The 11,506-nt window shown below is 45.2% G+C and overlaps 1 protein-coding gene across 1 annotated transcript; it reads right to left on the reverse strand.

Moving 5' to 3' along the window:
• Positions 1-6,040: 6,040 nt before the first annotated feature.
• LOC123138247 (NEP1-interacting protein-like 2) lies at positions 6,041-8,918 on the reverse strand. The gene is made up of 5 exons (XM_044558178.1): positions 8,506-8,918; positions 8,200-8,369; positions 7,569-7,652; positions 7,129-7,305; positions 6,041-6,386 (listed from the first exon to the last, which is right to left on the reverse strand). Exons 1-5 carry the CDS (start codon positions 8,636-8,638, stop codon positions 6,264-6,266), a joined length of 687 nt encoding a protein of 228 aa, XP_044414113.1. The 5' UTR covers positions 8,639-8,918; the 3' UTR covers positions 6,041-6,263.
• Positions 8,919-11,506: the final 2,588 nt, after the last annotated feature.

Raw genomic sequence — 11,506 nt, forward strand, 5'->3', positions numbered from 1 at the left:
AAAAATAAAAAATTCTTTATAGAATATGGAATTCTCTTGCGTTTCTCCTGTCCTTATACCTCCCCTCAAAACGGCAAAGCCGAGTGTTCTCTTTGTACTCTTAATGACATCATTTGCACTCTGCTTGTTCACTCTTCTCTGCCTCCGACGTTCTGGACTGAGGCCCTCCACATGGCCACATATTTTACTCAATATTCGTCCATCTAAAGTTAACCCACAAACTACTCCTTACTTCTCTTTATTTCTCTCTCATCCAAATTACTCTGACGTTCGCGTCTTCGGTTGTCTCTGTTTCCCAAAGTCCCACTCCACTTCTCCTAAAAAACTTTCCCCGCGCTCTACCCCATGTGTCCATCTAGGTTTTTCTGACGAACACAAGGGCTATTGTTGTCTAGATCTTGTTAGTGGTCGAGTTCATGTGTCTCATCATGTAACATTTGCTGAGAACATTTTCCCTTTTTCTGAGCGTCAACAATTAGACCCCAACTCACCCACGCTATCCACTAGTCCCTCTTGTCGCAATCATCTTCCTTTCTTTCACCCGTCAACCTATCCAGCGAAACCAGCCGAATCCTCTGCCACGGTAGCGGATCCTACCACGACCACTTCTGTCATCACCTCTGTTCCGGCAAAGGAAAACCCATTACACTCTGTCGCGGAAGACCTCCTGCCACCGCAGTCTTCACTGCCATATCCCGTGTCCGCTTCCTCCGCTGCGCCGGACGCGTCCACCACATCTTCCCCACCCCTCCTGCTCATGCTATTCCCATTCTAGCTCCGACTAACAATTATACCATGCGCACACGTGCCAAGTCCGGGTTTCGTTTACCCGCAAAAGATCGTTTCAATCTTCATGCATCTCTATCTCCTTCCTCTCTACCCAAACCTTACAAATCATCTCTCCTAGATCCTAATTGGGCCGCAGCTATGAAATATGAATATGATGCCCTTCTGCAAAATAACACGTGGCAGTTAGTTCCTCGTCCTTCTAATACAAATATCGTTTCGGGCAAATGGGTTTTTCGTCATAAATTTAATTCTGATGGGAGTCTTGCACGTTATAAGGCTCGATGGGTATGTCGTGGTTACTCTCAGCAACATGGTATCGATTATGATGAGACTTTCTCTCCAGTTGTCAAGCCCATCACTATTCGCACTGTCCTTAGCATCGTCGTCTCTTCTTCATGGCCAATTCATCAACTAGATGTCAAAAATGCTTTTCTTCGTGGCTCTCTTCAAGAAACAGTCTATTGTCAACAACCTCTTGGCTTCGAACATTCCTCTTATCCTAATCATGTTTGTCTTCTTCAAAAATCTCTTTATGGTCTTAAACAAGCACCACGTGCCTGGTTCCAACGCTTTTCTACTTATGCTCAAACCATCGGTTTTACCCCTTCCCGTTCTGACACTTCACTCGTCACCTTTCATAACAACAACAACAACACTGCTTACCTTATTTTATATGTTGATGATACTATCCTCACAGCTTCCTCACAACAATTTTTAGATCATATTATCTCTCTTCTTCGCCATGAATTCTCTATGATAGATTTAGGTCTTCTTCACCACTTTTTAGGTATTGTTGTTATCTGTGACTCCTCTGGTCTTTTCTTGTCTCAATGTCAGTACACTCTGGATCTTCTTTCTCGTCCTGGTATGCTTGATTGTCAAACTTCCCGTACCCCTATTGATACAGGTTCCAAACTCTCTGCCGATGGTGATCCTTTCTCTGATCCTTATCTTTATCGTAGTCTTACCGGTGCACTTCAGTATCTCACTCTCACTCGTCCTGAAATTTCTTTTGCAGTCCAACAAGCTTGTTTATACATGCATGATCCTCGTATTCCACACTACAATCATGTCAAACGTATTCTTCGGTATCTAAAAGGCACACTAGACTTAGGTCTTCATATCAACAAATCCTCTCCCACCTCCTTGATAGCTTACTCTGATGCAGACTGGCTGGTTGTCCAGATACTCATAGGTCCACATCCGGATTTTGTATTAAGCTTGGTAACAATTTGGTTTATTGGTCTTCGAAAAGGCAGGTTACGGTCTCCCACTCGTCTGCTGAAGCTGAGTACCGCATTGTGGCTCATGCGGTCGCTAATACGGTTTGGTTGCGCCAGTTGCTGTCGAAGCTGCACCGTCCTATTGAGCAAGCTACCACTGTTTACTGTGATAATATTTCAGCTGTCTACATGTCAGGGAATCCGATTCGACATCGTCGCACCAAGCATATTGAGATTGACATTCATTTTTTCGAGAGAAGGTGGCTCTCGGTCAAGTTCGTGTTCTCCACGTGCCTACTTCTGCTCTATTTGCTGATATCTTTACTAAAGGTCTGGCGACTACTCCGTTTCAAGACAATCGTTTCAGTCTCAACATCGTCGAGCCTATCGTTGACACTGCGGGGGGATGTTAGAATACAACTTGTATTAGGATTATGACTCCTACTTGGTTTGTAATAAGGCTAGGTCAGGTGCGGCTTGGCTCATATATATACTTCTTGTACCGGCACAATATTGTATCAACAATTATTCAATATAATTCTACATTTGCGATACAATTAACTTCTCAATGCACAAGGCATATATCTCCTGGAAGATCTTACGGAAAGGTGTCTCTAAGCACATAGTCCCAAAAATATACGAGGTTACTAGAACATAAACCCAAGTTTCTACCATGAAAGTAGGTAGGTTTGAACTGCAAAGTGGTTTTCAATCCGAGAATCAAATGCTCTCTTACTCACGTTAGCTACACAAGGGAGGCATATTGCACGCACTAGACCCTTGGAGATGTACCAGGTGCACTAGACCACCCAATTTTTTTATTACGAATAGCAGTTCATCTTTCGATAAAAGAAAAGGCAGTCAATCTTCTCCTCGAAAAAAATTTGCTCCCTCATATGGATATTTTAGTAGAACATGATAAATCTTCTTCTACTACAAAAAAAATACATAATTCATTTCATTCACATATACAGGACGCAACAGAGATACATCATCATCGATGCAAAAAAAGAGAAAAAGATACATCTTAACCACATGTCCACATTCTAAGATGGCTTGTATACATCCTATTTTTTCGAAAAGGGGGGGCTCCCCGGCCTCTGCATCAGAGTGATGCATACGGCCATCTTATTAACCAAATAACAAAATGTGCCAACAAGGTTCCAAAGTCTCCAACTGAAACAAAGAAAAGGCAGCTCACACAGAGCCTAAAAGGCTAGATACAAAAACTAGCCAGGAAAAGACGCCACAACCGGCTGGCTAAAAATAGATAGGTAAACTAATTGTCTATCCTATTACATGACCGCCATCCAAACCGGCTGAAGATATCCCGAGCTACCATCTCCCTACGGATAGATCTAGTAACCAAATGCTCCCTGGCCTCCATCGGAGTGAGTAGCGACCACGAACGGATCACTGCCGTAGCTCGGAAAATAGCCTGCAAAAAATGAATCCGTGATTTTCTGTTAAAAACCAAATCATTTCTGCAATTCCAGATAGTCCACAGCAAAGCGCAAACTCCAACCCAAATATGTCTTGCTAAGTCAGGCTCAATCCCATTAAGCCAAGTCCCAAATAATGCGTTGACAGAAGTCGGTGGAGTAATATTAAAAGCAATGTGGACCGTTCGCCAAAGGACTTTGGCCAACGGGCAATCAAAAAAGAGGTGCTTAATCGTCTCATCCCGATCACAGAAACTACACCTAGTAGGTCCTGTCCAATTACGCTTTATCAAGTTGTCCTTTGTTAAAATAACTTGTTTATGGACAAACCACATAAACACTTTTATTTTCAAAGAAACTTTGACATCCCAGACATTCTTGGAAGTTGGAATGGAGTTCGAATTAATAACATCAATATACATTGATTTAACTGTAAATACTCCAGACCTAGTCAACTTCCAGCGTAATTCATCGGGTTGGTCAGAAAGTTGAACCTCCATCAGTCTCCTAACTAGATGGAGCCATTCTTCCCAACGATTGCCCGCTAGCGATCGTCTAAACTTAATATTAAGGGGGGTAGATTGAAATACCGTTGCAACGAACACCTCACGTCGTTGAGCAATACGATATAAAGACGGATATTGAATGGCCAAGGGTGAGTTGCCAAGCCAAGTATCCTCACAGAAACGTGTACTAGCACCGTTTCCAATAACAAACCTCGTCCTATTGAACATTGATTGTTTGAATTTCATTAGTCCTTTCTAGAAAGGTGAGTCAGTCGGCCTGACTGTGATCTGGGACAATGTTTTAGTCTGGAGGTACTTGCTACGAAGGATCTGCGCCCACATGGCCTCAGTCCTGGAAGAGAGCTTCCACAACCACTTACTAAGAGGGCATCTGTTCTTAACTTCAAGATTCTCAATACCAAGACGCCCTTGGTCTTTCAGTCGACAGATGATATCCCATTTAGCAAGCCGGTATTTTCTTTTAAGTTCATCACCCTGTCAAAAGAAACGCGATCGATAGAAGTCCAGTCTTTTCCTAACACCAATTGGGACCTCAAAGAACGATAAGAGGAACATAGGCATACTCGTGAGCACCAAATTTATCAAGATTAACCGGCCTCCGTATGACATGAGCTTACCCATCCAGCAACTCAATTTCTTCTCAAATCGGTCCTCGATGCACTTCCATTCTATGTTTGTCAGCCTACGATGGTGTATCGGAATACCAAGGTAGGAGAAGAGTAAATTCCCCAACTCGCACCCAAACAATTGCCTATAAGACTCCTGTTCGTCTTTGGCTCTACCAAAACAGAACAACTCGCTCTTATGAAAGTTAATCTTTAACCCGGTCAATTGTTCAAAGAGGCATAACATCAGCTTCATATTTCTCGCCTTGGCCAAGTCATGCTCCATAAAGATGATTGTATCATCAGCGTATTGAAGGATGGATACACCTCCATCAACAAGATGAGGTACCAAGCCACCCACTTGACCATTCTCCTTAGCCCTTCCTATCAAAATTGCTAACATATCCACCACAATGTTAAACAGGATAGAGGACATCGGATCTCCTTATCTGAGGCCTTTATGTGTCTGGAAGTAATGACCTATATCGTCATTCACTTTAATTCCCACACTCCCTTTTTGCGTAAATGATTCGACCTGTCGGCGCCAGGCGTCATCAAAACCTTTCATACGCAATGCCTGTTGGAGGAATGGCCACTTGACCTTATCGTACGCTTTTTCAAAATCCACCTTAAAAATTACTCCATATAATTTTTTGGAGTGGATTTCATGGAGCGTTTCATGAAGGACAACCACCCCTTCAAGGATGTTTCTGTCCGGCATGAAAGCAGTTTGGGATTGTTGCATCACAGAATGCGCAATCTGTGTGAGCCTATTAGTCCCGACCTTGGTGAAAATTTTGAAACTAACATTGAGGAGGCAGATCGGCCTGAACTGCTCAATTCTCACAGCATCCATCTTTTTAGGGAGCAATGTGATAGTTCCAAAATTCAAGTGAAATAATTGAAGTTGTCCAGAGAATAGATCATGAAACATAGGTAGCAAATCCCCCTTAATAATGTTCCAGCACTTTTTATAGAACTCGACTGGGAACCCATCCGGTCCGGGAGCCTTATTGTTTTTCATTTGTGCAATAGCATCAAACACCTCCTTCTCTGAGAACGGGGCAACCAGGATATCATTATCGGCAGCAGACAATTGAGGCACATCCTCAGTCCTGGACTCATCGAGGGACACACAATTATCCTCCGGAGGTCCAAATAACTGCCTATAATACTCGGTAATATATGTTTTGAGATTATCCTGTCCTAAAATAGTGCCCTCATCTTGTTCAAGTTGAAAGATCCGCTTCTTTCTGTGCTTACCATTGGCAATCAGGTGAAAGTATTGAGTATTCGCGTCCCCTTGGACCACTTTGCGGACCTTAGCTCGCAAAGCCCACTTCAACTCTTCTTCGCGGAGAAGTTCTTTCAACCTCTTCTCCGCCTCAGTTTTAACCTGGAGCTCAGCAGGCAGCAAAATCGTGGATTTAAACATCCTATGGCAGCCGTGCATGTTGTTCAACTTTACATTTGCGCTTAATGTAAAAGAAAATACCAGGTGTACATTTCCACTTGCTTGGAGCCTTGGAGTAAAATAGACAGATTAATCTAATTTACAACGCTGTGTGTGTATACTCTCTCTCCCCTCTCTTTCTACATTGTATAGGAGCAGACATATTACACAACTAACTCCTGGGGCAGAGAACTCAGATCGTAAGCAATGTATACCTATGTACGTTACACATGTTGCCGACACACAGGGCATGATCCGTGGCTAATGAGCCATTTGTCCACGCAGAGCTGATGAAAAGCATGGGAGCAAGTGGGCAACCTTCTCGCCGTCTCACCGGCTACCATATCCTACAAGATCAAGAATCATACTATTAAGATCAGGAATCACACTATTCAGATGGAAAAGGAAAGATAATGATGGAAAACGACATAAAGCAAATACCAACCGCATTGCATTTAGTAGCGGGCAAAAATTGGTATGAAATCCGATAATGACAATTGCTTTTAAAAATCTAACGAGGACATAAACGGAGTGGTTGTTGCACCTCTCTGCATTCATTGCCCAATCATAGTATTGCAGTTTAATGTCACAGTGAAGAAAACGGTTTGGTCCTAGGTGAGTTTTCAAAGTACTAGGTGAATTTTGTTACAGAAGACTCGATGAACTTTAGTCTTTAGCACAAAGTTTCATCTTAGATTTAGTACCAGATAAATCATCACTGACAACCAGCTGGAAAATAGTAGCAACCCCCTAGTGGTCGACTGGTAGGTACTCTGCTATGGATCTCCAGCACACTGATCAACATACAACCACCTAGTGGTAAAGTACCAAGTACTCAGCTATGGAGTCTCAAGATAGTGATCTATCTAACAACCATTTATGACATAATGGTACATAGCTTAATTTTCACTCCCTTTTATGAAACTATGGGAGCCACATTAACTTCAACATAATCTTGTTTTCCGACTGCTTGTGTTTTAGGTTCTTCTGTGAAAATTATGAACTGGTTTGTTCCCCGTTTCCTTAGGAAAAAATATTTGCCTTAGACAAAATGAAGGGCAAACTGAGAGGTTCTTATGATAATTGTACCTGTAGACAGATGGCGCAAGACATGTTTTCACCCGATTTGCCCTGAGCCTCAGCCTGAACCTGATCAGCTACCACGTAGTGTGGTAATTTCTCCAGTGCCTCCCTCGAAAGCCCCCTCGATGAAATGTCCCCGAAGATGTCGTACACATCATCGTGCCCAAAATCCGGTATGCTGAGCTGTTTGATGAAGGAAAAAACCAAATCTAAAATTCAGTACAGATGCAGGAACAACGCACGACGGGACCGCCATTGATTGTCTGAATCCAACACCGCCCTTTTTGCAGTGCTGGCCATTCAATCTGATTTAATTCCTTCACCAAATGCACCACACTCGACAAGCAACACTCATGTATACATCGCCATCGGTTCGGTGCCATTTCGCTCTCCGTTCTGTGGCAAACGTTGTCGTGGACGATAAGGTTGATAATACTGAAACTGACCTGCCAACGGTACGCCATATGTGCCGAGGATCCAAGCTGCTGTTGCACAAACCGGGCATGAAGGAGCTGCTCTATGAAATCTGCCTGAATAAATGAATTCATGAACTTTCTTAGAGGCGTGTTGATCTAGCAAATAATGATACCTAGTACAGTTAAGGAAAATATGTGGTTGAGCTCGGGTGTAGGTACACCCACACTATTTTGAACACTACGTTATGGCACTCAAAAATTAGTAGCAAAATATGGCAGAAAAATAATCGGAGGAAAACCCGACCGTATGTGGTGCATCCAAAAAGAACAAGGGGTAGCAGATATGTATCGATATAAAAATTACATAATTGGCCAATTTTTCTACCAAATGGCACAACACGTGAACATAAAACTTCAAATCTGTAATGCTTGGCATTTTAAAAATAAAGATCACACTAAGCAGCAGAACGACCTACCGATAGACAATTGGGATTGTGGCATAAGGCATTCAGGCCCAACAAGCAGAGAACAGAGTACATGCATACACAGGATCACCGGATACCATCTTGGGCAAACATTATGGAGCTAATTGCCACAACAAATAATCTGAAATTCTGATCTGATAGCATCAAGGGGGTGGATGAAGCTTAATGTTACTGACCATGGAGCATGTGCCGAGCCGGTCCGAGCACCAGTACGCGCGAGACGCCTCGAGAACCTCGATGGAGAGGACGGCCCCGGCGATCGCTCCCAGTCCAGCTCCCCGGAGAACGCCGCTGTCGGAGGCCCTGCCCGCCAGCGCGCCGGTGACGGCTCCAGTCAATGCTCCAGCTTAATAACACACCACAGAGCATGCACCAATCAGAATTCAGAACACATGCTCGGGACCATGACGGAGTGTGCCCAACAAGAACGGCCGGGCCGGCGAGAGTACGCGAGAGAGGAGGAGGAGCCAGCAATCAATTACCGAGAGCGAAGAGGCCGGTGAGCGCGCCGGAGATGACGCCGGCGATCAGCCTGGGGAGGTACACGGTGTCCACGCCGCGCTCCTCCAGCCACTCGCCCGCGGGCGCCGGCTCTCCCGCCGCGGCAACCTCCATGGACCGCCTCCGCGAGGATCAGGCGGAGAGGTAGTACGGGTTTATTTTTGGCGCCTCGCGGCTCGTTGGAGTGGGCGGCGAGAGGCTCTCCGGGAGAGGAGGGCTGGCCGGGAGGCTAGAGGATATCGGCAGCGAAAGGCTCCAGCTTTAGCAGCTTGGGCGAGGGGCTTCCCGTGATGAAGTGATACTGCTCGGGATGAGCCGCTTTTGCGACGTCCATGGTCTCGCTTTCCTGTGCTTTCTGTTCCTCTCTGTGTTGGTAGAGGCCTCTTTTCGGGGCAGAATTTAGGCACACTCCAAGCAACACATCTCGTGCCAGCTCTTCTTCTTACTTTACTTCACCTCGTGTGAGTATTTTCTTTTTTCTATCTTTCATGTGTTCAAATTGGAGCCCACGTCATGTGATGATTGGAGCGGATGGAATGTCCTGACCATTTCCAACTTTCCATTCCCTGTGTTGCCATGAAAAAGACTCAGGTCTCTTTGATTTAGGGTCCCGATAACTGCCACACGTGTGGTGTATCGGGTGGTTGTGCCGCACGCCTTGTGTGGCATGGACAGAAACCCGCTCGCACGATCGTGTCCGGGCGCGCAAAGGCACAGCCTGCACGTCCGGTGTGTGGCAAACCCGCGCGCACGTTCGGGCCAGACGACCCCGCAGCCCGCACGACCCAGCCGTCCCGGCCTCCGATCGATCTCCAGTCCCGACTGCCGCCATCGTCTCCCACCTCTCGCACCCCTACCTCCATCGCCGGCCTTCTCTGGTTGCCATGGCAACCAGAGCAGATCCTTAGGGCCCTCCCACCGCAAGCCACACACCAACCCTCCCCCACCCCCCGCCCCCCACTCCAACCCCGCCCTCCAGAGACGACCAGCTAAAAGCAGGTGAATCTCCCGATCTCCTACTGCTTCTCATCCTTCTTCTGGGCAGAAAATTGCAAATTTACCGACAAAGGTGGCGACTGGATCCACGCTATAGGGGTAAAACACTACATGGTTTTGTGTGTCTTCGCATTTGCCAAGCAGAATACACTAGATCTGCCATGAACTACGCTAGAGATAAGCTTAAGTTCTCAGTTCGCTTGATGCAAGTAGTTGATAATGAATGGATGCGTAGGAATCCCTAAAAAAAGGAGAGAAATGAGAAATTTGGAATAAAGGGGGTGGGAAAATTAATTGCCACTTGTGTCTAACGTCAGTTGCCACCTATCATTGTCGTTAACTGCCACCATGTTAACCTGTTGCTTGCCATCCTATTGTAGTGGCTGTTGCCATCGAATCGAACAGATAGCTTGCACCCACATTTTAGAAAAGAGAGTAGATGTGCATGTCCTACTTGCCATGATGTGTTGGTTGCCTACGCATGAAAATGTGATAACATTGATGTGTTATCTTCTACGTGCAAGCAGCAAAAGAATACATTTTTTGTGGAGTGTTGATGCGTTCTTGTTCATGCAGTGATTGAGGACACATTGGCAGAAACGAGACGCGGAAAGAATGAATCATGAAGATGGCGCTGATCCTTGGGGTTCTCAAAGGCCAGAAACGCCGCCTTGGGATGCAGCAGGGTACAGTCAACTCATTTCTGCAGGGTCGTCGCTGCCACTACTAGAACAGTACGCAGGCATTGGTATGATGCATGATAACAAAGAAAAGAACATTTGCCATGTTCTCGACGATGAAGATGACATTCTACTTATGTCCTACACTGTCATTTTTCGCAGGTTCTTATGACCAAAACACACTCAGGGGGGCACCATGGCAAGTTCAGTCACAGGGCGCTAACACTGACAAATGTACGGCAGACAACTTCAACTATCTAATGTGGCAAATTAAGGTAATGCATACGAAAAAGAAACATACTGGTGTGGACATGAAAAATAAACTTGCAAAGGATGGCAAAAGACTCACGAGTTATGTCGGAAAAAATGCAGAACCTTCGTGCAGCACATGGCATCAGGCGGCACCCATGTACCTGCCATCGACGTCATACACAGGTGAGTCCATAAAAAGTGAAGTTACGGACGGTGAATTAGCAGAAGAAGCATAGTTGACAACTGCAGTTGCCATGACTGGACAACTGCAATTGCCATGACTAAACAACTGCAGTTGCCATCCCTAGACAACTGTAGTTGCCATGACTGAACAACTGCAGTTGCCATGCCCGGACAATTACAGTTGCCATTGCCTGGACAACTGCAATTGTCATGCCTAGACAACTGTAGTTGCCATGCCAGGACAAACTGCAGTTGCCATGCATTGACCAACTACTACCATGCTTACAGGTTATTACGGTAGTGCTATCCCGGCAAACGTCTCATGGCAAGCTTCACAGATTGCAGATAGAGCACGTTAATTTGGTGTGACAGACCACACAAGATGGGCAAATGCAGCACAACAAGGTAAGGAAATTTGAACCACAAAAGAGCACTGCATTTGTTTTTGTGGGAATAGCATGTGAGGAAAAGAAGATTTGTAGCAGTGATGGTGGGAAAAAACAAACATAAAACGCTAACAAGTGGCTGTGTGCAATGAGTCATATATTGTCTTCGGGATTTGCCAATTGCTAACAGCATGTGTGCAGCACTAATGGTTGATCGCATTTGCCTAATGAGCTCAAGCCTAGAATACAAAGTTTTGATGCTAGAACACACTGGTTGCCATGTATTGGCAGCAGTATTTGCCATGTATGTAGGACTGCAGTTGCCATGCATATAAAATCCAAGTCTTCATACTGAAAGAAGCTGGTTGCCATGCATTAGCAACAGATAGTTGCCATGTTTGTTGGACTGTAGCTGCCATGACTGGACAACTACAGCTGCCATGCATGTCCACATGCAGACTCACGGCTTGCTATTTGAATGATGT

The sequence above is a fragment of the Triticum aestivum genome, chromosome 6B (assembly GCF_018294505.1).
Source record: "Triticum aestivum cultivar Chinese Spring chromosome 6B, IWGSC CS RefSeq v2.1, whole genome shotgun sequence".
Lineage (NCBI taxonomy): Eukaryota > Viridiplantae > Streptophyta > Magnoliopsida > Poales > Poaceae > Triticum > Triticum aestivum.